The 27954-nt window shown below is 40.2% G+C and overlaps 1 protein-coding gene across 2 annotated transcripts; it reads left to right on the top strand.

The window, feature by feature from the left end:
- Positions 1-7762: 7762 nt before the first annotated feature.
- LOC131231924 (uncharacterized WD repeat-containing protein C17D11.16-like) lies at positions 7763-20890 on the top strand. Of its 2 annotated transcripts, XM_058228408.1 has the most exons (17): positions 7763-8020; positions 8513-8694; positions 9231-9310; positions 9394-9489; positions 9727-9850; positions 13456-13514; positions 13655-13720; positions 14350-14420; positions 14939-15035; positions 16061-16135; positions 16812-16910; positions 17925-18068; positions 18182-18211; positions 18295-18357; positions 20007-20084; positions 20194-20322; positions 20492-20890. In XM_058228408.1, exons 1-16 carry the CDS (start codon positions 7902-7904, stop codon positions 20278-20280), a joined length of 1470 nt encoding a protein of 489 aa, XP_058084391.1. In that variant the 5' UTR covers positions 7763-7901; the 3' UTR covers positions 20281-20322; positions 20492-20890. The 2 variants fall into 2 exon arrangements, with proteins under 2 accessions (XP_058084391.1, XP_058084334.1); XM_058228351.1 differs by lacking the exon at positions 20492-20890 and having other exon boundaries at positions 20194-20442.
- The last annotated feature ends 7064 nt before the right edge of the window (positions 20891-27954 follow it).

The following is a 27954-nucleotide window of genomic DNA, read 5'->3' as shown; positions in this document are numbered from 1 at the left end:
AAGACTGCTCCGAGTGTGTCATCCATGCCGCCAGTTGTTGTCATCACAGCTTGTCGGACGACTTTGCAACGGACATGGGCATATGCTTGCTCTACCGTAGGGAAACGTTGCATCTATAATACTCCACTACGGCTATGGTCCAGGCGATCATCAAGGCCATCCAAGAAAACATACACCCTGTCTTCCTGAAGGATGGAGTTATAGTGTTGCACATCAATCGGGCATTCCATGGGATTTGGGTGATGAAAATTGATTTCTTGCCAAAGTCCCTGCAGTTCGTTGTAGAACTTTTCCAGTAAACCACTAGCTTGCTTCAGTCTGCTTACATGCCGCCGGAGTTCGTAGACTTGGGAAGTATCGCTTCCATCAAAAAATGTGGTGGTAATAGCATCCCATACTTGTTTGGCGGTTGGATATCGAATGAAAGTGCTGATAAGAGAGGCTTCCATAGAGTTGATTAACCATCCTTTGACTACTGCATTGTCGGTTCGCCACCGCCTGAACGTGGAATCCGTTGGAGATGGCTGAGGAAAGTCACCATTGATATATCCCAATTTATCTTTGGCTGCGATATACATCTCAACCACTTGGGACCAAAGAGCATAATTGGATCCATCCAATTTGATGCCAATCGGTGCAGCACCCATGTCTGTTGTCGGTGTCGAGATGGAGGCTTTATTCAAAGCTTCAGTCACCTTCGTGGTCAGTTCCATCAGGGTAGAAGATGATGGAGACTCACCATGGTTGGAATTAGTGTTGGCCATGAGAGACGTACGGTGGGAAGACTTTAGTTTAGGAGGCTACGGATAGCAAGGAGTAGAGGATCAAACGTGCTTTGATACCATGACAACTTTTAGAGAATATTTTATGTATATCTTCATATTTCATTGTACATGGATGAATGCTACATATAGTAGTCTCTTATAGCCTATATTAAGCTACATGCATATCTTACACCTAGACATGCTAAAGTTGACCATCTAATTAGGGAATTACAATCTTTCTAATATTACAACCAAACAACTCACGCCAATATTTACTCCTAAAATCACTCTAACGTACAACTCACGCCAACACTCCCCCTTTCGAAGCTGACTATTTGTAGGCCACTGGTGAGAGGGTGAGTCCAGTTTTGTGCATGGTCCTTCAAAATGTTGGGCCATAATATTTGAGATCTAGGTTACCATAGGCTTGGCATAAACAAAATTTAGGAATATATTTCATGCAAAGGGCTTGTGCTGCCACTCACTGTGGTAATATTTGATTGGACGATAAGCTGCTATAAAAAATAAGAGAATAATTGAAAATCTCCATTAATAATTTTCAAACATTCTTTGCGTTGACCATCTCTAAGATGATAGTTGATTAAGTGTGGCACAACCTTACCCAAGATGTTGCAGTTCTTATTGTGAAGCCTGTCTTAATGTATCTATTCTATGTCTGTGCTGCCCTTCATTTTGCTAAATCATTTTAGAGCATGTGTCCAAAAATGAAAAAGTTTCAAATCTCAGGTTAACTATAACATAGGAAATTGAATGTCCTACCATTAAAAACTTCTTAAAATATTACGGAGCATCCATTGACACTCACCAGTTAGATGGTGGCATATTCCAGATATCTGCTCTCTTAGGGACTTCCCTTGAATTGTTTCCAATCATTTTCTTAGGGCTTGTTTGGGTGCCGCTTAAAAATGAGTTAATCTCATTTTAGTTAATATACTGTTAACTAAAGTGAGATAAAGTTATTTTTAAGTGGCGTCACAGCCTTTTAGAAGCTCCAGGAAGCCACATCAGTTGTAATTTTCTCTTTAACCCGGCCAGTTGAACAGAAATCTCAGATATTCTTCTGACATGGTCCAGCCAATTCCCCCTCACAATTGCATGTGGGAGCATTTCTCAAATTGTTTTCCTCCTCTGGTGGAATGGGCCCGTGGTCTACCCCACCATAAGTTCACCCACCGGAACTAGCAGGACCCATTCAATCTAGAATTGGTTCAATGATGTAATTTCTTTGGTCGCTTGTTGAAATAGGACCATGGGTTTTTTTTTTTCTTTTTCTTTTTCTTTTTTCATTTTTCATTTTTTTTTTTTTTTTTGCAATTTTAACTGTCTGATAAATATCCACCAATCCTATAGTCAGATAATCAAGTTTGATTTTTGGTTCATGATACATCTAAACTGGGAAACCACAATTTCGATAGTTTAATTTGCTTTACTTGCATCCCACGTATGCAATTTCTAAGTACCTGCATATTATCCATCACACTCCACCAGAGTATCAGTCTCTCTCAACATGCCTTCTTACAACTGCACCCTAATGTTTGTTCTTTCAAATTGCCTTTCAGGGTGCCAAGGATCTTTATAGGAGAGAAAACAGCCTGCGTCATGAGAGCGGTGCGAAGAATGATGCTACATCATCTTCAGCAGCATCATGACCTGTATCTGTCTTATATCTGAAGAAATTGTAATTGGGTTTAGGCATCTCACCCAGTATACGATGCATGTATTAAAACTTCTTAGAACTTTCAGTTTTTTTTTTTTTTTTTAATTTTTATAAATCTATGTATTTGAATGTCGGTTGTGATTTTCATTGCCAGCTGATGTAGTATTGTTCTTTGGATCGTTGATTGAGGTGGGCCCATTTGTGTTTAACTGTGCTCTAGTTGAATCATTTCAAAGATGATTTTCCATAACATGAAGTTATGCTGTTGCTTGAAAATGATTCTATTCTATTCTCGTTACCAAACTCTTCTTTTCAGTTTTCAGAGCAACTTTGTATCCCAGTTCTAAAACTCGCCAAGTCGACTCAAAACTTGCTTGAGTCAACTTTTCATAGCAGAGATTTGATTCGGTTCCCCATTTTGTACATATAAGAGGTACGTCTTGCTGATCCAGACCGTTCATCATGTGGGGCCCACCATGGATGGATGTTGCGTAGCAACCAATCTCCGTTGGTCAACCCTAGCTATTTGGCTGTTGGCCTTGTAAACGGACGGTTAAGGTGCTATCGGAATTATCTAGGTTAGTTACTAGGCCTTGAATGTCCGTACAGTCAGTACACTTGTGCAGGATCAAGCCTCTTACCTATTGGGACCTACCATGGATGCGACGCATCAGACAAATCACAACGGTCAGCTGAGCTTGGCCGTGCATTTGAATAATCCTGAGGATGATTACAAATGGCGACTGGTAAATGATCCAAACCGTCAAGGGGCAATGGGCAAACAACCTCTAATTAATGGCTAGGATCATCTGACTAATTTGACTTTTGGCATATGAGCGATTCGGAACAGTCAGCGAATAAGACGACTGGGATGTTTTAATGGTTGAGATTTTTAAATTTTTTTTTTTTTTTTTTAATCAGTAAGCTATGGTGGGCCTGTCAGATGAGAGAAATTTCTATTTTGGGTGAGATCCAAACTGCTTACTGTGTGGGCCCTAACACGGTACATTATCTAGACCGTCCAATGGTAGAGATCCATGGTATACGACCTAAAGCAGCTAACGGTGGATCAAAATCATCCAAATACCATTGGATGACATTTGATTGTTTAGTAAAACCATGATTCAATGGACGCTATCATCCAAACCATGGTACAGTCAGGTCCATCTGAAGTGGACTGCATATGGGGAGCGGAATAGGTGCGGCCCGGCTGTACTGCCCACCTCGATGTATGTATAGAATATCCACGCAGTCCATCCATTTTATTAGCTTATTATAGGGTATTAGCCCAAAAATGAAGCAGATCAAAATCTAAGGTGAACCACACCATGGGAAGCAGTGGTGATTGAATGCCCACCATTAAAAACTTCCTAGGGCCCTCCTTAATGCCCACCATAAATTTTCGTTTCCATCCTGTTCATAAGGTCATATAGACCTGGATGAAGGGAAAAAAATAAATATCTGCTTGATCCAAAACTTTTCTACCACATTAAGTTTTTAATGATCAATCACCACTGTCTCATGTGGTGCCGTCCACCTGAAATTTGTATTTGCTTGATTTTAGGAATCATGCCCTAAAATTAGCTGAAAAAGGATGGATGGAATGAATATACAGTATATACATTAAGGCTTCACGGTCAAGGCCGCACCCCTGCGTATGCGGGCTTCTCCGTCAAGACTGCAGCCACATAATGACATTGGTTCTTGGCCCACTATCCAAGAAAGGGCTAGCCCTAACTTATACTTGAGAACCCACACGATCTATCAGGTTTTACTTAAGGATATTCTCATCCTAAATGTTCGCTGTGGTGTGGCCCACCTAAATTTTAAATCGAATTGATATTTGGGCACCAAGGTTAACACAATGGACTACTTAGATGTTCCATCGAGGTGGGTCCACACATTTTGGAGCTAATCTTATTATAATTAGATGGTTTAGGAGAATGATGACGTGGATGAATCGTAATCTAATTACAGATTTTGACAAGTTGAACCGAGTCTAGCTTGGCACAGCTCAGCTCAACTTCACCTGTAGCTAACCTTAGCTCGAAGTCAGCTCAACTTGGTCCTCAGAGCCTATTTGGCTAGCTCTCCTCAATTTGTTCTAGAGATTGAGTCAGTTTGAGCCGAGTTCAAGGTCATACAGCATTTTCTTATACACATAAATTGCATATTTAATTTATCAAAGAATGCAGAAAAGTAACAATATTTTTATAAGTATTTCATCAAACACTCAGAAAGTAACATCAAAATCAAACACTCAGCGTATCCATTCCTTCTTCACCGACACTTCGTTAATTTAATCAAATACTTAGTGAGCAACATCCATATCCAAATAACCAAGACACCAAGCTAATTTGATCTAAGTCGGTTCGAATAGAGATTTGATTTGAGTTAAGTTGAACTCGGACAAGATTGAATTTTTTCGAAGCTCCAAAAATCATCTTGACACAGTCTGAATCTGATTTTGAGCTGAGGCAAATCCAGCTTTTCTGAGTTGAATTGAGCAAGCTAACCAAGCTAACTCAACTCATGTACGGCTCTAATAGTAATTAGCTCCAGCCACATCTGTCCAATAAATGTGCAGCATAATGAAATTCAAGAGCTTAGGTGAGGTGCAACAAGTGAATGTACAAGTTTTTAGTCGTGATTTTATATTGCACTTGGTGGCTGAGTTTTGGACCAACATGGTCTTTGGGATTTACGGCGAACACGAGGGGAACTGGATCAACAGTTTTCATTGGGGCGTCCTCATCATAACTGATCAATGTCGTGTGGCACACTCGACTTTTGGATTGGGTTTGATATTTTGGTGCCAAGGACAATCAGATGGACAAGTATTTCCGCAGGAGTATCAAATAACTAAGCATCAGAGCAGGGGAGTATCAATTACACTCGTCCAAAATATCAAATACTATGTGGGGCCCAAAGTAATATATGTGTCTTATCCACATTGTCTATCTGTTTTTACATATCATTTTTAGGCTATTATCACAAAAATTAAGCATATCCAAATGTCACAAAAAACACTGGGAATTGAACACTTACCATTGAAAGCTTCTTGGGAGGCTATAGAAGTCTTGGATCAAGCCCATAGTTGTGTTGTCCCTTCATCCATGTCTTTGTTTACCTTATGAATAGGTTGGATGATAAATAAACATCACTGTGGGCCCATGTTTCAAAGGTAGATGTCATTATCTTCATTGTTTCCTATGATCCTCTTGAGCTTTCTATATGCTTCCATTTTAGGCCCATGTCCTAAACTAAGCTGTAAAAACAGATGGACAGCGTAGATAAGATAACATACATCACTCTGGCCTACATAGTTTACTCAGCACAATATAGTGTGGTGATTCACTCAAATCCAACTAGATGTACTGCAAGTTACAGTCCACGCACCAACCAGTACCCACCATGAAGATCACCCTCACTCTATGCAAAAATAACGGTACCAACTCTTCGAGTGGATCACACTTCTAACCATCTATCAGTGAGTGCAGCCCATCTGATGAATGGATAGGGTTATATTTTTAGATTAGATGATCGTTATGGTGGGCCAACCTATTGGAAGGATTGGATTTCACATGCACTAAACATGTTGGAAGTTATTATGTGGAGGATGTGATGCAACCGGTTGTACTCGGACCTCCGCATAAAGAGGATTCGGATTGAGTATAAGCTCACTACGCTGAGTAAACTATGTGGGTCTCTATGTGTATTATCTACGCTGTCCATCCGTTTTATAAGCTCATTTTAGTGCATAAACCCAAAATTTAAGCACACCCATAGCTCAAGTGGATCATACCACAAGAAACAGCGTGAATTGAACATGTACCATTGAAAAATCCATGGGGCTACAGAAGTTTTGGATCAAGCTGATATTTGTGATTTTCCTCCAGTTTTGGATCAAGCTGATATTTGTGATTTTCCTTCATCCACGTCTGTATGACCTTATGAATAGGTTGGATGACAAATAAACATCACCGTAGCCCCCAGGAAGATTTCAGCGGTGGATGTTATACTAACCCTTTCTTGTAGTGTAGTCCTCTTGTGATTTGGATATGCTTATATTTTGGATTCCTTCTCTATAATAAACTGAAAAAACGGATGGACGGATTGGATAAGACACATCTATATATATATATATATATATATATATATATATATATATATATATGCGTTTATTGCTGCTGTGGTGGACGTGGATTTCTGCATGAAAACTTTGGTGGGGCCCACAGTGATGTTTGTGAGAAATCTACCCCGTTCATCCGTTTTTTGAGTTCTGTTTTTGGACTTGAGACCAAAAGTGAGCAGGATCTAGGACTCAATTGGGCCGCACTAAAGGAAAATGTGTGTAGGGAAATTTCTGCCGTTGAAACGATCCTAGCGTCTACGGTGATGTTTACATGCCATCTATACCGTTTATAACGCCAATCCTATTGGGATGAAATGAAAACACAAATATTAGCCTGATTCAAAGCTTACGTGGCCACACGAATATTTCAACTGTATACGTTCAATCATCTCGTTTTTGGCTCATCTGAGTATTGAATCCGGCTTAATTTTAGCCTGATGCCTTAAAAATGAGCTCACAAAACGAATGGACGGGGTAGATTTCTCACAAACATCACGGTGGGCCCCACTTAAGTTTCCAGCGCAGGAACTTCCTGCAAAAGGCTTTCGCAGGAAATCCGCGTCCTGCTGTGGTAGGGTTTTCGGTGGGTTTCGACGAAGAGAGAGAGAGAGAGGACCGTCCCAAAGGGATTCCGGCGACAGAGAAAGAAGCGCCGAGAGAGAGAAGACCTTATCGGCGGGAGAAGGGATTCCGGCGACAGAGAGAGAAGGGATTCCGGCTAGAGAGAGAGAGACGTCGAAGCAGGTACGTGGAACTGCGCAGGCAGATTTCTGGCGAGCTCGAAACTCTCCCATGTCAATCCAGACCGTACACACTCTATTACCCATTTTAGATGGGCATAGCCGAAAAATCACATTGATTCGACGACTCAGATAGTCCTAACTACTGGGCATCGAATGGCCGATCAAAAGAAAAAAGAAAAATAAAAAAAATCAGTGCTCCGAATTCAATGGAGAAATTAGTTGGTATCGGCCTCTGATCATCCACAATATCATTTTTCGTCCAAGCAGTATCTGATCATCCAATCAGTGTGAGTTTTGGCCTCTGCTCATCCATAAAAGGACCCTGAATCTGGAATTTTGGGTGGTCCTGATTGATGTAAATGATTGTCATTTTTAATGTAGATGAGTTGCCAGTATTTAATAGATTATGGCGAATCCTCATATTAACGCAGTCATGGTAATTTTCTGGTCGAGGAATGCTAGTATGAATGTGTGATACACACATCCAATCCAGACATATCCACACCAATTAATGTTATCCATATGGACGCTTAACATTCGATGTTGTATACTCTCTCTTGGATAGGATAATTGTGTAAAATATGATAGCGGCCGTGTGTTGGGTCCCAAAAGGTGCTTCAAAGGTTGTACCAGTTGTTGCGGAGCCACCCTCAAAAGAGGAGATTGAAGAGATCTTGAAGACAGGGATTCTAGAAAGAAGGTAAAATGCTTATGTTGTACTCACTTACATGGTCATTGCTGTTACATTATGTAGTCTAGCCATTGACCCTTAGAGATGTTAATTTTTATTTGCAAGTGATGAGCTTGAGTACCCAAATGAAATTAAAAAAGTTTATCCAATGCATTATCCATGCGTCAGTTAGGGGTTGTGTGGATGCCTGTAAGTTTTGTAAGTGGGAAATGATTTCCAATTAAGTCTCTTACAGTTGGTGTTCGGGGGAGGAAATTCACCTTAAGTCACTGCTGGTTATGCGTTTAAGGAAATATTGTATGCCTGAAGTGTGTAGGGAATGATCACATGCATTAAAATGTTTGAGCTGTGTAGGGCCCACCTTGATGTATGTGTTCCATCAAGCTGTCTATTAGAACCCACTCCCACCCACATTGCATTTACTTAAAGTGTCTGTATATTCTTGTTGGATTATATAATCTTCATGCTCTGTCTTGTTCTAAAAGTTCTATGCTCATGCAGCGGACACAGTGAGGATGAACAAGATGAGGAAATGGATGTTGATGCTGCTGTGCAGACCAATGCAATCGGTCAGGCATTAGCTGCAGCAGATGCTCTTGGCAAAAATTCTGGAAACAATTTTCAGGACATAACTGATGGCCTGAGGGAACTTGATATGGATAATTATGATGAAGAGGATGCAGGTACTTCCTATGATTTATCTACATGTGTTTGTCAACTACTTATCATGTCATTATAAAATTTCATTAGGTTGTGTTTGGATTGAGGAAAACTAAATGTGGATATGGAAAAGTGACCTGGAATCCTCAGGGAATGGACAACCATGGATTTAGGTCTTCTGTTCTTTGTTTTGGTTTCCAGTTTTACATGGATATGATCACCTCGAACAGTTGCCTCGTATCGTTTCTCTGCCTCAATAATTGATTTAATGCCTTATTCCGGTGAAATAAATGATGACATTTTTTTGGGAAAATCTGGGAAATAGAAATCAGTTTCTAGAGCTCTACTTCTTTCTCAAACAGAGGAAAAGTGAGTTTTCTACAGAAGCTGATTTCATTTCCAAGGTTTTCCATGTTTCCAAACACCAACTTAGGTTCATTGATCCTTGCATGGAAGTTGAGGCACACTGTATAATTTCTCCTTTTATTTCAAGAAAAAAAAAGGTAAAAAAGTTGTGTGGATATTTTACCAACAATGTATTTCTTTTGGACAACATCAGGCATTGAGCTATTTAGTTCTGGACTTGGTGACACTTTCTATCCCAGCAATGACATGGATCCATATCTGAAGGATAAGGATGTAAGTCTTGTGCTCTTTTTACATGAGCATCCATTGCATCGTCGGCTTCCAATGCATGAACTATGCCATGGTTCTTCTGGCAGGATGATGATGAAGAGGAAATTGAAGACATGACCATAAAACCGTCGGATGCAGTTATAGTCTGTGCACGGAATGAGGATGATGTCAGTCATCTCGAGGCATGTGATAGTGACTTGATCAGCAGTTGCTTCTCCTTTTTGTTCTCGCTTTCATCCTTGCATATTATTGAGTTTGTGATCTCTTTCCCCTCTGCTTATCATTGTACTTGCACATGGGGATGCTGGTTGCAGCCCATTTGCATTTTCATTCGATAGTAGACATCTCATCAATCCCCTGTTGATTTAATTGTGACAAGGAAGGAAAAATTCTTACAGTTTCTTTATTTTGTTTGGCAGGTTTGGATACTTGAAGAATCAGAAGATGGTGATTCAAACATGTATGTTCATCATGATATAATACTTCCAGCCTTTCCCCTTTGCACATCATGGCTTGATTGTAACCTCAAAAGTGGAGATAAAGGTGAGTTCCATATACACCTGTTTGAATATATATATATATATATATATATATATATATATATATATAGAGTCATGCTCCCCTGCGCACCTACGCACGTGCGCACTTTTGCACACGTGTCATGGGTGTCTAATCTGAACAGTCCATGTGATGCGGAATCCCATGAAACCCCCTGTCACAAATTTTCATCCTGATCTAAAATTCTGGTGGGCCATAGCAAAGAGAAATGCAAATCAAGGGAGGAAACTGTTTTCATTTTTCATGGCCCATCAAAGTTTTAGATCAAAGTAAAACTTGGTCCTGGGGGGTTTTACGAGGTGCTGCTTCACATGAACGGTTCAGATTTTGAATTCACATCACGTATGATGGGTTCTCAAAAAAGTTCGTATGTGGTACGTACGAACTGGTTCGTAGGTGAGCGTTTCCGTGTGTGTGTGTGTATATATATATATATATATATATATATATATATATATATATATTCCTTTTCAAATTTTATTGAGGGAGACTGCTTGGGTTATGTTGGGATTTTAGTTGGGAGCTTTGAAGGTTGGCTTTTGCCTTTTTTTTTTTGAAAGATAACTGGAACTTTCATTAGAAGGTGCTGAGATAGCAGTAACGCAAAGAGGAAACAAGAAAAAAGTGAAAGGACAAAAAGAAAAGCTAAATTACAACAGCCAACCCTTAGCTGTAACCCACTCCATGGCAATGTCCCAAACATGAGAAGCGACCCAATCCACACTACGGCTGACATTATTGAAGCATCTACCATTCCTCTCAACCCAAATAGCCAATAAAGCAGCAAGGAGACAAAGTCTGCAAATCGCACTAGAATTCTTGCGAAAGGCCACCTTGTGCCAATTTAAGAACAAATCCCCAATGTCAAAAGGCATACACCATGCCAAACCGAACCTAGCGAGAAGAGAAATCCACACACGGCTCGCAAAGGAACAATGATGGTTGATAGTCTCTTTACGGGCCATACAAAGGAGATGTTCGGGACAATCATGGACCATTTTTTGGAGTTTGTCAATCGTAAGGATTTGTTTTCTACCCGCTAGCCACCCGAAAGCCCCAATCTTAGGAGGGCCTCTATAATGCTAAAGAAAAGAGGTGCTCAATTCTCTCCCCTTCATTATGAAGCATAAAGTGGAAAGATTTCATCGTGAAGCGACCAAACTTATCTTTAGTCCAAACTAGGCTATCGACCTCACCAGCCTTCGGAATGTTAGGTTGGAACTAATCCAAAAGGGCAACGTACTCTTCCACCTCCTCGTCCCACAAGGACTTGCTACAGGGTGACCAAACAATCGCCTCACCATGGATCTCATGGCATTTATCAATCATGATACTTCTATTTGGGGCAAGAGTAGCTATGGCCAAGAAGCGGGGGGAGAGAGGCATATTGCCTCTCCACACATCTTCCCAGAAATGATTCTTTCTCCTCTTTTCCAAGATAAAAGGCAACGCCATTGAAGAATTTGTGCTTAATGCTAACGATACCTTTTCATACCGAAAAGGATTTGTAGAGGGAGGATTCCTTCGTCCACTAGCCTCCTACCAAGCAACCATATTTGCCTGCCATAGCCTTTCTCCAAAGAGCTCCCGATTCAGTTCCAAATCTCCACCACCATTTGCCTAAGAGGGCCTCGTTCATTAAGGCCAAAGAGCAAATATTAGCGTCGCCTTCATCATATGGCTTACACACCACCCTAGTCCAACAAGTGAAACATTTCTTCTTGACTGAGTCACCCCAAAGGAAATCACGTCTTCGCTTGCCGAGGTGGGAGAGAACCGCCTTTGGGCATTTGAAGTGACAAGAAATAAATAGAGAGATTGGATAGAACAACTTTAATAAGGGTAATCCGCTTGCCAAGAGACAATTACCTTCCTCTCCAAGCCGATAATTTCTCATCTCTATCCTTTCCGCCACTTTGTCTCAAAGATACTTAGCCGGTTTTCCAATGTAGAGGGGGAGCCCAGAATAAGAGGGGAAGGATTCTGCCTTGTAGCCAAAAAGGTTCGCAAAGTGACCAATTGCTTCGCTATTCAAATGAATACCATGCATCTCACATTTAGCCAAATTAACGTTTTGCCCCAAGACTGCTTCAAAACAATGGGGAATCATGCTCAAATTATCAACCTTAACCTCGTCCGACTCACAAAAGAGAATTGCATCATCCGCAAACTGAATATGGGAGATTGGGGGAAGCGCCTGACTCACTTAGAAACCTTTGAACAAGCCCACCTGTTGCCCCTTGGAAAGCATCTGTTAGGAACTTGTTTATTTGGTTATACTTCTTTTGAAATCAATAACGTTAATTAAGGCCATTAAAAAAAGCATAATATGATCATATTTGAGGACCATTGCATTCATCTATCTATGGCTTGGACATGAACACGGGTTATTGTTAGACATGGGGGGCTTGGAAAACCCAAAAAAACTGACATATCTGTAGAAATATATAATGATGTACAAAAATGTTTTGTTATATGAAATTTGTCCATGGATATTCACGAAAAAGGAGTTCATAAAAGCATAAGATGTAGAAAACTATATGCACATAAGTGGAGATGCATGCCTATGAAACTTGAGTGAACATTTTACAAGACAACTATTTGAGTGGCTATGCTACATAGGGTAGATTGTTGGACAATTAGAAAGCAATATGAGCATAGATGAGTATTGCAAAGATGAGGTTGTTGAGATGGATGTGCGGGAAGATAGGAAGGATAGAATTAAAAGTGGGGGTCATCCAAAGCAAACTAAGGATAGTCCCAATAGGGGATTAAAATGATGGAGAGCATAAATGATTTGTTCACGTGCAATGAAGACTGGAATGGCTTCGCCGAGGAGGGGAACATTGATTAAGGTAGAATGGCATAAAAGAGGATGGGAGGAAGACCTAAAATGAATTGGATTGAGATGGTGAGAGGGTGAAAGCCTGTTCACTTACCAAGGATAGGACCTTAGATAGGATTGATTGGTGAAACAAGATTGTAAAGCTGACCACAGATAGCTGGGTCATGGTTTTGATGATGGTGATGATGAACAGCTAGAAATACATTAGAACACACATGCATCCCATGTTTGCGAAATTTCACATGCAACCCCTCCTTTCCCATTAGCATATCATACCATGTATTGGACATTTGATCCATTCAAAAGGCAGGGCACACCATGAAGACCACCTTGTGCAAAAATGAGGTGGTCAATCCTAGGTGGGCCACTGTTGAAATCAATGGACAGCTTAGGATTTGACTCAATTTACATGTGTGTCCCACCTAACGAGTGGATTGCTTGACCTTCTTGTGAGGTGATATTCATGGTGTGGCCCGCCTTTTGTGTCGTTCAGATGTCCAACACATGAGACATTGGCAGCAAAGATGAAGTTACCTATGAAAATCACACCTCTCTCTCTCTCTCTGGTTCTGATACGTCTCTTTGATTACTGTTTTGTCAAAGATCATTATTATTGCTGGCAATTTCTCCTTTCTTTGCCTTTTGTATTTCTAATGTTTTAGTTGTTTTTTAATGTTTCATCTCTCTCTCTCTTCCCCCTATTGCCTCCTTTTGGCTATGGTTTGACTCTTCCTGATGATGGCAGGAAACTTTATAGCTGTAGGCTCGATGGAACCTGCTATTGAAATTTGGGACCTTGACCTTGTATGTGACTTCATATTTCTTATTGGTTGACATAGCTCATCCTTGAGAAAATATGACTTCTTTCTATGCTTTGACATCCTTTTTACCTTAGCATTTTGTATGTTGAGTCCTTCATAGCTTGTCTACGTTTTCTTTTTCAGATTGATGAAGTTCAACCATTTATGGTCTTAGGGGGCATTTCCAAGAAGAAGAAAAAAAGCAAGAAGGTCTGTGATTATTTTCTTCCTTCACTGTCGATTGCAAATTTCCTTTTTTGATTGTTTCCAGCGAAGTTTCAAAATTGTAAATTTTCTTTTTAGATTGTTTCCTGCATACATTTGATAGTTTTAAGCTTAAGATCTGACAATAACATTTTCTTGTTCGTTTGTGGAAACCTCATCATCTAGTTTATTTTGTATCTTGCCTTTTCTATCACTAGCATGCATATCTCTCTAGTTCCAAGAAAGAAAGAAATGAATATGCTTCCTGGATTCTTATTCTTAAATAATATAGGGAATTGCTTCCTCATGCACTTCAATCTGAAGTCCTGATTCTTCAACAGGGGAATTTATGACTTCCCCAACATCTTTGAATTGATGTAGATACCCTCAACTCACCTTGTCAAATGGCCAAGTCAACTTGATGGAGTGGATGGTATCATGTTATTTTCATAAGCTATTTCCGTTAATTCAAAAGAACAATAAGCAGGGTGTTTTCAGTAATTTTCCCATAAACCATACAGCTATTTTAGTTGTCCTTACAGCAATGTTTTGAGTGCTTATTAGATACTAGATTTAGATGTGTTCACATTTTCTAACATGTGATCTTACTAAATGTGGGAATTTGATTACTGTAGACATCGGTCAAATACAAAAAGGACAGCCACCAAGATTCTGTACTCGGTCTTGCCTGGAACAAGGAGATCAGGTGAGTCAACAATGCTAGGATGATACGATGTATTCTAGTTCCCCATCAGATCAACAGTCTATATTATTGGAGCATGGTGCCCATAACAGTGTACACTTTAGATTCTGTACTTTGTGATCCCTGTCCTTATGTCTTCAGTTCCTATGACTGGGCCCATGGTTTGGTAATCTAGACTGTTAGATCTGATGGGCCCCTCTGTGAATGGCTCATTTCCCAAAAATCTCCCTGATGGGATGGTCCTAGCCCTTAAGCGTCTGGCTTGCAAACAGACAGTTAAGTCAATCAAGGCCCACATTTGTCAGGAAAAAAAGCCACAGATGGATGGCTAGGATCTTCTAATTTGGGTGATAATTCCATCTATAAGGTCTCCCATCAAATGAAAGATCTGGACTGGCAAACCATGGGCCCCAGTTATATGAACTCAAGACCTGAGTATACAGTTAATATTTGGGTCAAGTATAATGTTATTCCCCTCATTGTTATGATGTTTAATTGTTGCTGCTGCTTCATAAATTCAGGAATGTCCTAGCCAGTGCAAGTGCAGACAAGTCTGTCAAGGTTTGGGATGTGGTTACAGGGAAATGCCCTCTCACAATGGAACATCATACAGACAAGGCAATTTTCTCTTAACCAACAGTATCCATAGTTTATTTTGAGAACTGGTTTTTTTTTTTTTTTTTGGAATGCAAAGGCAATGCATCAGTGCTATTTCTTATTATTTAAAAGGCTGAGATTATGTTATCATTCTTCTTCCCTTAAACTAATCTGGTTCTTGTGTTTGACTCAATCATTGAACAAGTTATATCTTAGGTATCCCATTTATCAAGCTCCTTGATCGGATGACGGAAACACATCAGTTTTCTCTAACTAGACGCCTTTTCTCTCTAAGTTATATACTTACTGTACCTGCCGCAAACCCAAATCTGATTGCTTGGAAGGAGTTTTGACTTTCATGGTGGTTGATTTGTATTCGGAAGTCATTATTTCTCTTTATGTAAAGCGTAGTGACATGAACCTCGACCAGAGATATGCATATGCAGGGTATATTTGGGTTTTCAATTTGTTCAGTTGGGGTCATGTTTAAGTGATCCAGACGATTGATCTCTTGGATAGATGATATCTGAAAGCCTCCTTGATAGAACAATCGCAAGCTGATTTCTTGTGGCCAGCACATTGATGGTCAAGAGGAGCTGTAAAACAATGGTCCACATGGAACTGAAACACCCAATATCAGTGGGATCATCCAATCTGGGAATTCAACTGTCCAGTGGTCTGGATTACCGGACCATGGGGTCCCGCTCGTGCAAACTGAAAACCTGATTATACCAGTTGAGGATCATATAGTTCCTCTTAGCAAATATTTTTGTATATATGATCTTTTAAATAGTGGTTTCTGTTTATTAAATGAAAAAGAAAAGAAAAGAAACTAGTGTAATCCCTGTTATTTTTTCCCCTCCACGAAATACATGTTTCACTGCCAACCATCTTCCCTTAGAAGCTCACTTAGCATCCCAATCTCCATCTCTTGCTAGGCTCGTGAGCCTTGATAGCCAACATCTTTTGTAGCTTGTTCTAGTGAAGATAGAAATAATTTAATTGTTGATTTCAAGCTCTTCCTATGTCTCTCGATCTTGTTACAGGTCCAAGCAGTTGCATGGAACCGGAATGTGCCAGAAGTTCTTCTTAGTGGGTCTTTTGATCGCTCAGTGGTCATGGTAAGAGAACATTATCTGTTGAGAACTTAAACGTTTGAACTCTCCTTTTTTTTTTTTTTCCCCAACATGCTTTTCTAGATCATTTGTAAAAACAAAGATGTATGTGATTTTTCCTAGGACCAGGAGGATGGTGCATTCTATTTATGAGAAGTGACAGATGCGGGTTCATTTCTAAATATTAGTGAGGTTCAAATATTGGCCGATACATATCGGCTGACACGTATCGTATTGGTATTTTGAAAAAGAAAAATATATGAATGTGCATTATGTATGTATTAATATTAAAGCAATCCCCTACTTGAGGCTCCGCAAGCACGATTGGCCCAAGTTCCGAGTTGAACATTGCTTGCTCCCATGCTTCTAGGATGTGATTTAATATATCAAATTGAAGGTAAAGAGAAGATAGTGATAGTTCATGCATCTTTCAGGAGGTGAATTTACTTAAAATTTTCACAACCACTCGAGTTATTGGTTCCTCTATGAAAGTACTTCTCACTTACAAGTTGTTTATGAGAAGGATTTCTAGTGCAACTAAATATTATCCACATTAGTTATACCCCATTGAACAATCTAAGGGCTATAATGCTTCCAAATCTGCATTGTGTTGCTCTCAAGTATTTTTTATATGCGCACAGACACCTTGACCTGAATTGTCTCCTATGTCTATGAACTGCAGATGGACATGAGGGCACCCTCACAAGCTGGTACGAAATGGGAGGTTGCAGCTGATGTTGAAAGCTTGGAATGGGATCCACACAATAAACACTCTTTTGTGGTAATCTTTCTAACCATTTTTTCAATACAAGTTATAGATGAATTTCACTGGCTTGACTTCATTTGAAATTTCACAACATCGGTATATAACCTGGACATGGAAATGCGTTGTTATTAGACAAAAATAAAAATCTGGGTGTTGGACATGGGAAACTCCTAGAAGCCCAATCTGCAAACATCCCACGTATATTATGAGTAATAGGTTTCGTAATTATTTTTGTCAAATTAATTTGAAATGGTGATACCTTTCAAAAAAAAAAAAGTGATAAACCTAAAAGCTCTTCTTTCTGAAATGACCAGGTTATATTCCAAAAAAAAAAACAAAAGTTGCTGATTTTGAGTATATAAGATGACCTTCACAGCTCAGACCACCTGGTGGACACCCAGTAGGTGATTCTTTTTAGTCTCCCTCCGCTTTCAATAGACCCTAGTGAATCTTTAGCTAAAAAAAAAATAAATTTAAAGTCTTCCTTATCGTAGATTCTGCTTCTATGGATTCAGCCCATCCGTGGTTTTGGAAGTGACATATATGAATTTAGATTCTAACATCCCTCAGGATTCTGTAGTCCTTTGCACATGGTCTCAGGTTACCTTCAGAGCGCCATCAAAGTTAAGTCTCTACCAACCAAAAAATATCAGTTACATACTTTGCGTGGTGTCCAGGAGTCGCATACACACATCGTCATGTTTCCACATGTTGACATGGCACCATTTCTAAAAAGCTCCTTGCTACATAATTCTGTTTGATTTATAGACAGTTTGTTCATCAACATACTTTCTCATTTGAAGACTTACAAATTGACTAGGAACTCTGCCGAGTCAATTCTCTATAGTCTGGCACCGTACAAATCCCAATTATACAAAAAAAGAAAAATTGTGTACTAGCTTTTTGACTTGGCCAGTCAAATCTGGATAACTGAAGGACCTAATTCCTGAGCCAAGTATGAGTTTTTATTATGTTCTAGATGGAAAAATATGAATGGGCTTGGGCTAATAGTTCTCTGAATGTACTCAGGTCAGCCTTGAAGACGGTACAGTTCAAGGTTTCGACATTCGAGCAGCTGCTTCCAACTCAAGTTCTCTTTCCAAACCAAGTTTCACTCTTCATGCACATGATAAAGCTGTTTGTACAATCTCCTATAATCCATCAGCAGCTAACGTATGTCCTTCTCATTCTCAACATAAGCTTTTTGTAGACCACTTTCAATTCTGAGAAACAAAGGAAAAAATTTCCATGGTAATTTATTGAAACGGCCGTCGTTCTTTTTGCAGCTGCTTGCAACTGGGTCAACCGATAAAATGGTAGGCTTAGCTTTTTAACATCCTTTATTTTTGCATAGGCTTTTTATTATTATTATGGTGCACCTCACGTGTGTATTTTTCAGGTGAAACTCTGGGATATATCAAACAATCAACCCTCCTGTGTTGCATCCAAGGATCCTAAAGCTGTAAGTGCTGCTTAATTATTTTATCATTGGGAAATGATAAGGAAGGTCACGAACTGAAGGTCCATGTGATGATCCGAACATTCATCTAGAAGGTACCATTGTTTATGGGCTACATAGGTGCTGAAGTCTCACTGATTAGAGATCCTCCACTTCCGTACAACTTCCATGCAAAAGGTAAGTTAGGAGGTGCTCTTCTTGGCTGCTGTTTCCAGTTGACCTCTATATGGACAGTGGGATCTCTGATGAGTGAGATATTTTCACGCGGTCCACCTATGGTGAGGCCCTCTAAATAAAGAGTCTGGATCATTGCTTGAGGGGCGTAAGGGGTGAGCAGCTCTGTCATGCCTCAACGTTTATGTTTTTTTTTTTCCTTTTGTGTTGGTTATTGTGTTTTAAGAGGTTTCCATTCTCCTTCAGTGGATTGCTGATTTTAACACAGACTGTTATCCAATTCCTTTTAAAATGGGTTGATCAAACACAATATCTCTATCTTCAAACTTCAAATTGAAGCCTTATTTCCTAACCTTTGTGGTTCAGAGCTTTTCTTTTCTTTCTATTTTTACAGGCATTTTTCTCCAATTAGATTCATGAGTTCTGAGTTGCTTATAAAACGTGTGTATTAGGGACCTTTCATTTCTCTGCAAATTGTAGCCAGAAGCATGTGTTTGACAATTGTGTTGGACATGTTAATGTTGATGTTGGGAAGGAGAATGTTTGTATACACTTGCCACCACTCAAAATCATTCTAATTCACATGGTGGCCCACATTATGGTTGGATCGTCCTGATTTTGGGGCTGCCAACTTTCACGATAGTGACCCTATCTTTCAAAAAAGAAAAGAAAAGAAAATAAAGGGTAGTGCAACCTTGCTGGGCAGGTCGGATGACATGCAGACCATTGTGCGCCTTCACACACCCTATTAGAATAAACTTATTACGTAAGGATTTGTAGAGGAACTGGCATCTTTAGGCTAAATGTAGGGGTGTCAACAGGCCGGGCCAAGCTTTGTCCAAGACCAGCTTGCATTGTTCAACATGTGCCTGAGCCCGGCCTAGGCCCCTGATGAACCAAAGTAGTCCAGCCTGAGCTTGGCCCGAAATGTTTATTCTAAGCCTGGGCCTAAGGGATATTAAGATTGCCTTTGCAAACCCTAATGGGCAGGGCCGGGCTGACGGCTGTAATACATGGGCCTGAATATTAAGCCCAGCCCTCAGGCCTGATACTCTAGCCCAAGCTCGGCCCGAGATGGGCCATGCCTAAAGTCCGATGCACTGGGCAGGCCTTAGCTGAATGGGCTTAGTGCTACATTGCTGTTGAAAGAAAATACAAAAGAAGGGTTCCTTTAACATATGTAATGGATGAATTGTGGGATCTTTCTAGCGTTGTAGAAAAAGGGAAAAGAAGGAAAAAGAAAAGAGATTATTATGTTCTACTTAAAGCAAACAAGGTGGTCGATAATATTGGGGTGGCTAGATCTTCTCTTTTGTATTGGGCAATATACAACCCTTGATTATTCTTATTCTTTTATTATTATTATTTATTAAAAAAAATTAATGTATAGAAACGAAGTCGTTTATTTTAAAAAATAATAATAAGAAAGCTGACTTGGGTTGTTGTTATTCTTGTGCCGGTGCGGATGCTATTTTCAGGGGGCGGTCTTTTCAGTTTCATTTTCAGAAGACAACCCTTTCTTGTTGGCAATTGGAGGCTCCAAAGGGAGGCTGGAAGTGAGCATTCAAATTCAAATCCCGTTCCACCTTTCTGTATTATTTCTACTTATGATATCCTTTTTCTTCACTGCCTGGATTGACCATAGCCAATGAATTGCTGCCACAGGTATGGCACACGTTATCTGATCCTGGAGTTGTTCGGAGATTTGGGAGTTCTAGCAATCGAGGAACCGACCCCATGCCGGCAGCGTGAGTAAAACCAGCGAGGATGAGTGTTGTTTATTTGATTAGAAAGGTATGTGTATTGTCAGCTAAGAGAACTCTCAGGAGCGGTTTGTATTTTTGCTGCTGGCTTTGTTGCTATTGATTTATTTGTTGAGAAATATAAAGGGAAAGACAGGTTTTTATAGGTCTCCATAGAGATGCATCTGATCATACATCTGTATGAATTTTGGATATCGCAGCAGCGTCATGATGGGACCCAAAAGATGGATGGTTGAGATAATCAGAGGACCTCTAAATATGTGCGGGGAAACTGTAGACTACCCAAAAAGATGCAATGAGCCACCCATCATGATTGGAACTGTTCAACCAGTGCGTCCCTGCATGGATGGGCCACGGCATGATTACGCTGATTTAAACCTTCCTAGCCTCTGATTTTTGCTGTGGAAACAAAAATTGCCAGTCCTTAATTCAACTAAAGGAGTTGGGGCTCAATGGATGAGTTCTTTGTGCTGATTCTCATTCATACAACATTTTAACCATGCTGGGTGGACCGCACTGTCAGTTGGTCATGGCTCTTGTATCACATTGTTGCATTGATTGGGTAATCCGAACCATCAAATTAAAATGCTCATCATTCATTTGCTGTTCTGGAAAGTTTTGTTGGACCGTAAGGATTAGATGATTGATTTGAAGCTTGGGCAGTTGCCCATCCATGTAAAGCTGATGGGATGAACAGTCCCGAACTTTTACACGTATGCTACAGCAGGATTTAGGTCACTGATACGGAGAAGAAAAGCGCATCCCCCCCCCCCCCCCCTCCCCCCAGTTTCACTTTCATTTTGGAGCAAACTTCAAATGGTGATGACTCTTCCACCGTACAATGGTGTGGTTTCGTGACAATCCGGACCGTCCAAGCCCCTGATCCAATCGTGGATTGAACATAACCAAAAAATTACACTGAGCAGATGATTGTAACCATCTAATTTCGCCCTTGAAATTTAGATCGCTTGCATTTTACTTATAACTATCTGATTTGGCCCTTGGAATTTTTGGGTGGACCAACCTTGTTCTGTCGTAGAGGCCTAAATGCATGTATGTCGAATGTGGCCTTTTATTCAAAATTTTCTTTTGGGTCACAAGACCCATCTTATGAACAGCCGGGTCGAGCAGTATTGCCACTTTGGCACCTGTTAGGGTTCAAATCATGGTTGGTAGGGCTAACCAGGTAGGGCCCATGATGAGCATTTCTTGGCCATTAAAATTACATAGGTTTGATTATTGGATGGTCCACACAAAATTGTCCATTTTGTTCATGTGTGGCCCATTTGATGATGAGCGAACCGGCTTGGATTTTGGGCCAATGCTTTCTCAAGAATAGAAATTAAGGATAAAGTCATCCCAAGCAGCCATGAGAGTATATCAGATTGGTTGGATCGTCTGCTAGGATGTGACGATGATGATGAGGGCCATGATCAGTCAACGATGATGGTGGGTCTTTCATTGGTACAAATTGGCCGTATGGCTTGATACTCTAGACGACTGGTTTTGTTTGGTCCTTTGTTGATGGACCATGTCCCAAAAATCTCCTTCATAGGAATCCTAACATTTCAATTTGTACTTGCAAATAAATGGTCAAGGACATATGGAGCAATGTCCCCATTCAACTGAAAAGAGGCTCAAGAGTAGTTGCTGGGGCCTTCTAATCAGGGAGGTTTTTAATGAGTCGTCCATCCATGCATCCAACATTCCAATGGCCTGGATCGCTGAAAATTGGGCCTCATTTGAGAAAAACAGAAAATCCAAGTATAATGTGCTAATGTGCAGTATCTCTGTTGGTACCGACTAACACGATTTCCGAAGCTTGTCCTCTTACTTTCAATTCATCTCCAACACTCCAATAACTAACGCGTGACTTATGATTAAGGATGAAGGATTCTACTTATGGATGGTAGGGCTACTTGCACTAAGAAAAAAGAGTACTGATCAGTATTGGATATTATATCTTTTGGATGGGCCTGTTTGGGAGCGTGGATTTGGAACCCCTTGCATTCGGAACCCCCTGGATTGGCAATCATCCCGGTGTGTTTGGCACCCTAGAGTGTGAATCAACTTTAATTCAAAAATATCTATGCATGGTATATTTACGAGGGTTTAAATTTAATTACTAAATCAACTTTAATATCCCTAATTAGTGAGATATATAATTTTTGACACTATGGTTGTGATAAGCCCGTTGAAATATATGTTTTACCTGAAAATGATGAAATTCCAAGTCCTAGATGGACTGCAAGCACAAGATCATGACTGAGTGACTAACCAATGATTTTTAACCGTTGATTAATAGGGACAATGTTTGGATGGTGCCAGATAATGTTTGGATGGTGCTCATCATCATTAGTGGGCTATGTGCCCAATAGAATGATAGTGTACAATGACACATGTTACACCTACAATTATTGAAATAATTTTAGATGTAATCCAGCTCTCAATGTGGATTGGATTGCAAACCCCCTCAAAGAGGGGATTAGAAGCCCCCTCCATTCCCCTCCAATCCACGGTGCCAAACGACCCCCAATTATATTTGATAAACAATATATCATTTAAAAAGTTAAAAAAGGTACTTCTGATTTGCAACATCACATAAGTACTTATATTTCAAGTTAATTTGATTCACCCTTAGTATTCACCATCCATTATATGGGGCCAACCTTTAATGTTCACTATGTTGGGCACGCTTTAGCCCTACTCCATTGTGTGGGGCCTACCTTCAATGTGGACCATCCACCTTTAGGTGGCTTACCTTTGAAGTGGGTTACCCATTATGAAACCCTACCTTGGATGTGGGTTGTCCATTATGTGGAGCCTATTTTTAATCTTGACTTTCCATCATTAACTCTCAGTAAATCTTGAATGTTAGCAATTACTTTTGAAAGTCGAAGAGCTAAAAAAAGAAGAAGAGTGGAAGTAGGCTAATTTGTCTAAAAAGATACTTATTTAAGTTTCATAATTAAAGTAAGTTGATTAAGAAATGGGTCACTTTGGAGTCGTATCCTTACTCTTGCCAATATCCAATGGGTGATGCTTGGGTCGATCCATGTTCTAGATATGAAGGTTCTTCTTCTCAGCAGCCCTTTAGCCCATCCAGGGCACAAGGAAGCACCAATACTTCCGTAATAAAAGCATAGGCTTTGTGTTTTTTTTTTTTTGGGCTTAGCCAGTCTAGCAGCTGGCTGTATTGTTGTGTTGTTTGGTTTTTCTATTTCTCTAGTTTTTAAAGATAGTTTAGTTTTTCTACCCTTTGTTATGCTCTTTTTTCTTTTCTTTTCTTTTTATTTATTTTTCTTTTTATTATTATTATTATTTTAAATTTTTTTTGTCCCAATAAAATTCTCATCTTTGAAAAAAGAAATTATATAATTAAAAAAACTACTTATTTGGTAGCATCCAGACGGGCCCTACCTCATTAGATCCGAACAGCCCCGCTCCTCCTATATGGGCCTGATTCTACGTATTTGGTAGCATCCACATGTGTCCGCCCTTCTTCTTCTTCTTTTTTTCCTCTCTCTCATGCGCGCCAGTTCTGTATGGGAGTCTTTCCGCAACAAACGGTCACTTGGGTTCGCACCAGTTCTGTATGGGAGTCTTTCTGCAACAAACGGTCACTTGGGTTCGCACCAGTTCTGTATTGGAGTCTTTCTGCAACAGACGGTCACTTGGGTTGGGCTTAAGTTACAAAATTTTAAGTTGGTCCGGTCATGACTAGCATTCTTGCTCGGTTGCTCCATTCATTAGACAAGCCACGCTTGTGCTGACCCTGACCAGACCTGCTTCATTACAGGGACCACCATGGCTTCTGACCACTAGAAAAAGGTACTTGAATACAACCCGTTGAACCACGCGATACTTTCATCAAATGACTAGGAACGTTTGTGGTTTGCGACGTCCAGCTGACTATAAGTATGCGGACGACAATACCGGCCCTCATGAATGAAAATATAAAGACGATCTAAAATTGAAAGGGACAGGGACACAAATCTCCCGATCTCCATCATTCAGATATTAAACCTCTCCTACTACATCCTGCAACAAAAGCTCCGTGGGGCCCACAGAGCTTTTCTTTGCACGTGTTCCTGTCCATATATATGGAGGAGATGGTGGGCCATGGATGACATGTACTCAAAATCTTACTTTGATCAGACGATCCTAGCCGCGTATTGCAAGGGCTTTTGTTTTTTGTTTTTTATTTGCATGTAGAACGCTTGTGAGGACGCAGTAGGCCATGGATTGGATCAGTACACTCATAAAGTTGGCCACTTGGGTAGGTTGAATATAGACCGTTGGATTTTTCTCTCATCAAAATGCGGCCCACCTGATAACTGGACTACTCTGCCATATCTGTCAAGGCCATGCTCATACTGTTCCCTGCCTGATTCAGGGGCCCGATCCCACATGGAAGTGGATTGGTTGGTGACCCCACAGCACCGACATTCTTGGTGATTGGATTCTGTGGGTCCCAATGTGATGTGTGTTTCATCCACTCCGTCCATCCGTTTTTCCATCTCATTTTATGGCGTGAGCCTAAAATTGAGGAATATATGAAGGTCAAATGGACCACATCACGGTAAACATATAAATCTCTCATGCTTCCAGAAGCACTGGATAGGCGAGTCCTGTGTAATGAAAGGTATTAGAGGTTGAGATCGTTTTGTCAGTGTCCCCTGTCTGGGCCCACATCAAGAGATGATGGGATAGTCAGAACACCAAAGTGAGAAACTTGGTCTGAACTGGCAACTCAGACCATCAATATGTGGAGATGATTGAGAACCATTGAAACCAAAACTTTTAAGGGCTCACATTTAACTCGAAAAAATTAACAGCGATATCTTCTGATTATCCAAGCATGCACGCATGGATGGTTCTGATTATCTCAGCATGCATACGGATAGTTCTGATTGTCTTCCCACTTGCAAATGGCCCCTGTCCATTTTGTTGGTGGTTTTTTCAGTTATATATTGTTTTGTTTAATATATTATGTATAACATAAAAACTTTCTTTTACATTTCTCTTCTAGTTATAACTTTAATCTAGTTATCTAATAATTGTTAATACCATTCGGCACTACTTAGACTTATTCTCACTCCTTTACAGTTATTCTTACGTCGGCCATTTAGACAATGATGTAACATTGTTTGAAACGTTCTAACTATTGTTATAAAGAGATCTTTTTCAAATCTTCTAATACGCACGTATTTCGATTAATTCGTACAAGGAATGGCAATAGTGGGATGAACTCGTTCCTGTATTAAAACCACGGACGGTTTCGAAGCACGCCAATGGTCCAGATTTAACGTTCACTTGTGGCCTGAATAGCGAGTTGGCTGGGCTGATGTTTCATCCCCGTGAGATTGGGATTATGTACAGCTCAAATATCCCACACAAAAGCAATGTTGGCACGTGAATTGCGTGTGAACCACCCGCTCGTGGCACATGCAAACACCAGCACGTGTGGCCCCTTTGCAGCCCACATGCTAAGATGGTTCGATCATTTGAACTGTCCATATTACCGTTAGTAACGCAAATAATCATTCAGTACTATGTTCAATTGATAGCCCGGAAGGTATAGAACCCAGAACATGGACGGTTCTGATAATCGGATCATCTCCGTATGTGGACCCAATCCAAACGACGAATGCGGCAATCATGAGTCGCGACGGAGAAAAACGAACTCGCCGATTTATTGATATCCTGCAGATGTCCAACTACCCCATTAATGTCCCAAACAGGCCCTGAGAAAGCCGGACTCGTAGGACACAGATTGCCTGCCAGGCTACTGGGACCGTGATCTGTGGGCCCCACAATGATGTATGCTTTTATCTAAGTGGTCCATTCATTTTTATTTTTATTTTTATCATTACTATAGGGTATGATCCCAAAAATGAGGTAGATCCAAATCTCAGGTGGACCACACCACAGGAAAACAGAGGTGATTGAACACTCACCGATAAAAACTTCCTAGGCCCACTTTAATGTTTATTTGCCATCTAACCTGTTGACTAGGTCACACACCTGGATGGATGAAGGGAAAACGCAGTATCATCTTTGATCCAAAACTTTTGTGGAACCAAGAAGTTTTGAAGGGTGAAGGTTCAATCACCACTGTTTCCTGTGGTGTGGTCCACCTAAGATTTTAATATACCTCGTTTTTTGGATAAGAACCTAAATTGATAAGGAAAAATGGACGGACGGAGTGGATAAAACACATACATCATTGTGTACCCACGGAGAACCGTCCATTAGCGATACTACTCAGCAGCGTCGGTATGCAATCCGCCGTCCGCAATGAATCATTGATTTCGTTCCCTTAATTCGACCCCATTTATAGACAGACAAAGACTCAGTAGTTTGGCAGCGTGTGGTGGTTCGTACACATGCATACATAAATTGGAGTTGGCTTAAATGCTGCTCAAATCTAACCGCTTGAATCGTGGGCCCCTCTTTATACTAATAGTAAACCAGCCAACAATTACACTGAAGCAATCTCATAATTAAACAAATTACGGTCTAGATGGATAGAAAGAATGTCCATTGATCAGAGGTTTTTTTCTTTTTTTTTGCATTTACGTGAACAATCACTCTCGCCCAGGCAACAAATAACCATCTATCCTCATCTCCTTCTTGCGTAGTAACTCTCTATGGAATGGATGTACATTCCATTGTTACCGACCTTCCTTTTAATATGATGTGGTAGGATTTGACGGTACAATAGACCGCCCAGACAAATCATGCCATTAGAAGTTTGGCCCATCTTTAATGGGAGTGTGGATTAGGTGAGATTTGCCTTTACTGGGTCCTTACTCTTGCTCGGGTGGTAGACTCTCAGGAGTTGCAACTCCCGGTCACGGGTTCGATTACCCATAGGTGGTGAAATTCCACCAGTGTGAGTGTAGGGTGTGTGTGCGTGTGTAAAAAAAAAAGAAAAAAGACCGCATTGCCTTTACTGAGCCCATAATGTATTTATTCAGTTTTGTGACATCCATCCTTTTTACTTATCATTTTTAGGGCATCATTCTAAAAATAAAGTAGATACAATTATCAGTTAACTACATCATAGGAAACAGTACTGATATTAACCATTAATGAGCCAGAAAGGTCATGGATTAAGTTGATACATTTTTTTTTAATTTTTTTTTTAAAATTTTTTTACTTTCATCCAAGCTTAGGTGACCTTATGGATTAAGTTGATACATTTTTTTTTTAAATTTTTTAATTTTTTTACTTTCATCCAAGCTTAGGTGACCTTATCAACAGATTGGATTGGATGACAAATAAATACTATGGAAGCATTAAAGCGTTCCCTAATAAGTTTTTAATGATAGGACTCCAATCGCCATTGCTCCTTAGAGTTTTTGGATCATGCTGTAAAATGATCTAGAAAAATAGATGGACAAAATAGACACGGTATAAATACATGGAAGGTGATCCTACGGCATGGACGGCACTATCTTTAAGTGAGGCTGAGTCTTATTTAATCCGCTCCCTCCCTCTCACAGTAGAATTCCTTCTAATTAGATCCTGCCATGTTATGTCAAGATAGAAATTGGTACTTGCAATAGCAGTAGTAGCCAATCCAAATCACAATCGATCAAAGTACTACGCTAATCAAATTAGTCTATGCACTATCTCAACCATTCCATGAAGGGGC

Source organism: Magnolia sinica, chromosome 1 (assembly GCF_029962835.1).
Source record: "Magnolia sinica isolate HGM2019 chromosome 1, MsV1, whole genome shotgun sequence".
Classification (NCBI taxonomy): Eukaryota; Viridiplantae; Streptophyta; class Magnoliopsida; order Magnoliales; family Magnoliaceae; genus Magnolia; species Magnolia sinica.
This window is presented reverse-complemented; position numbering and strand designations above follow the sequence as displayed.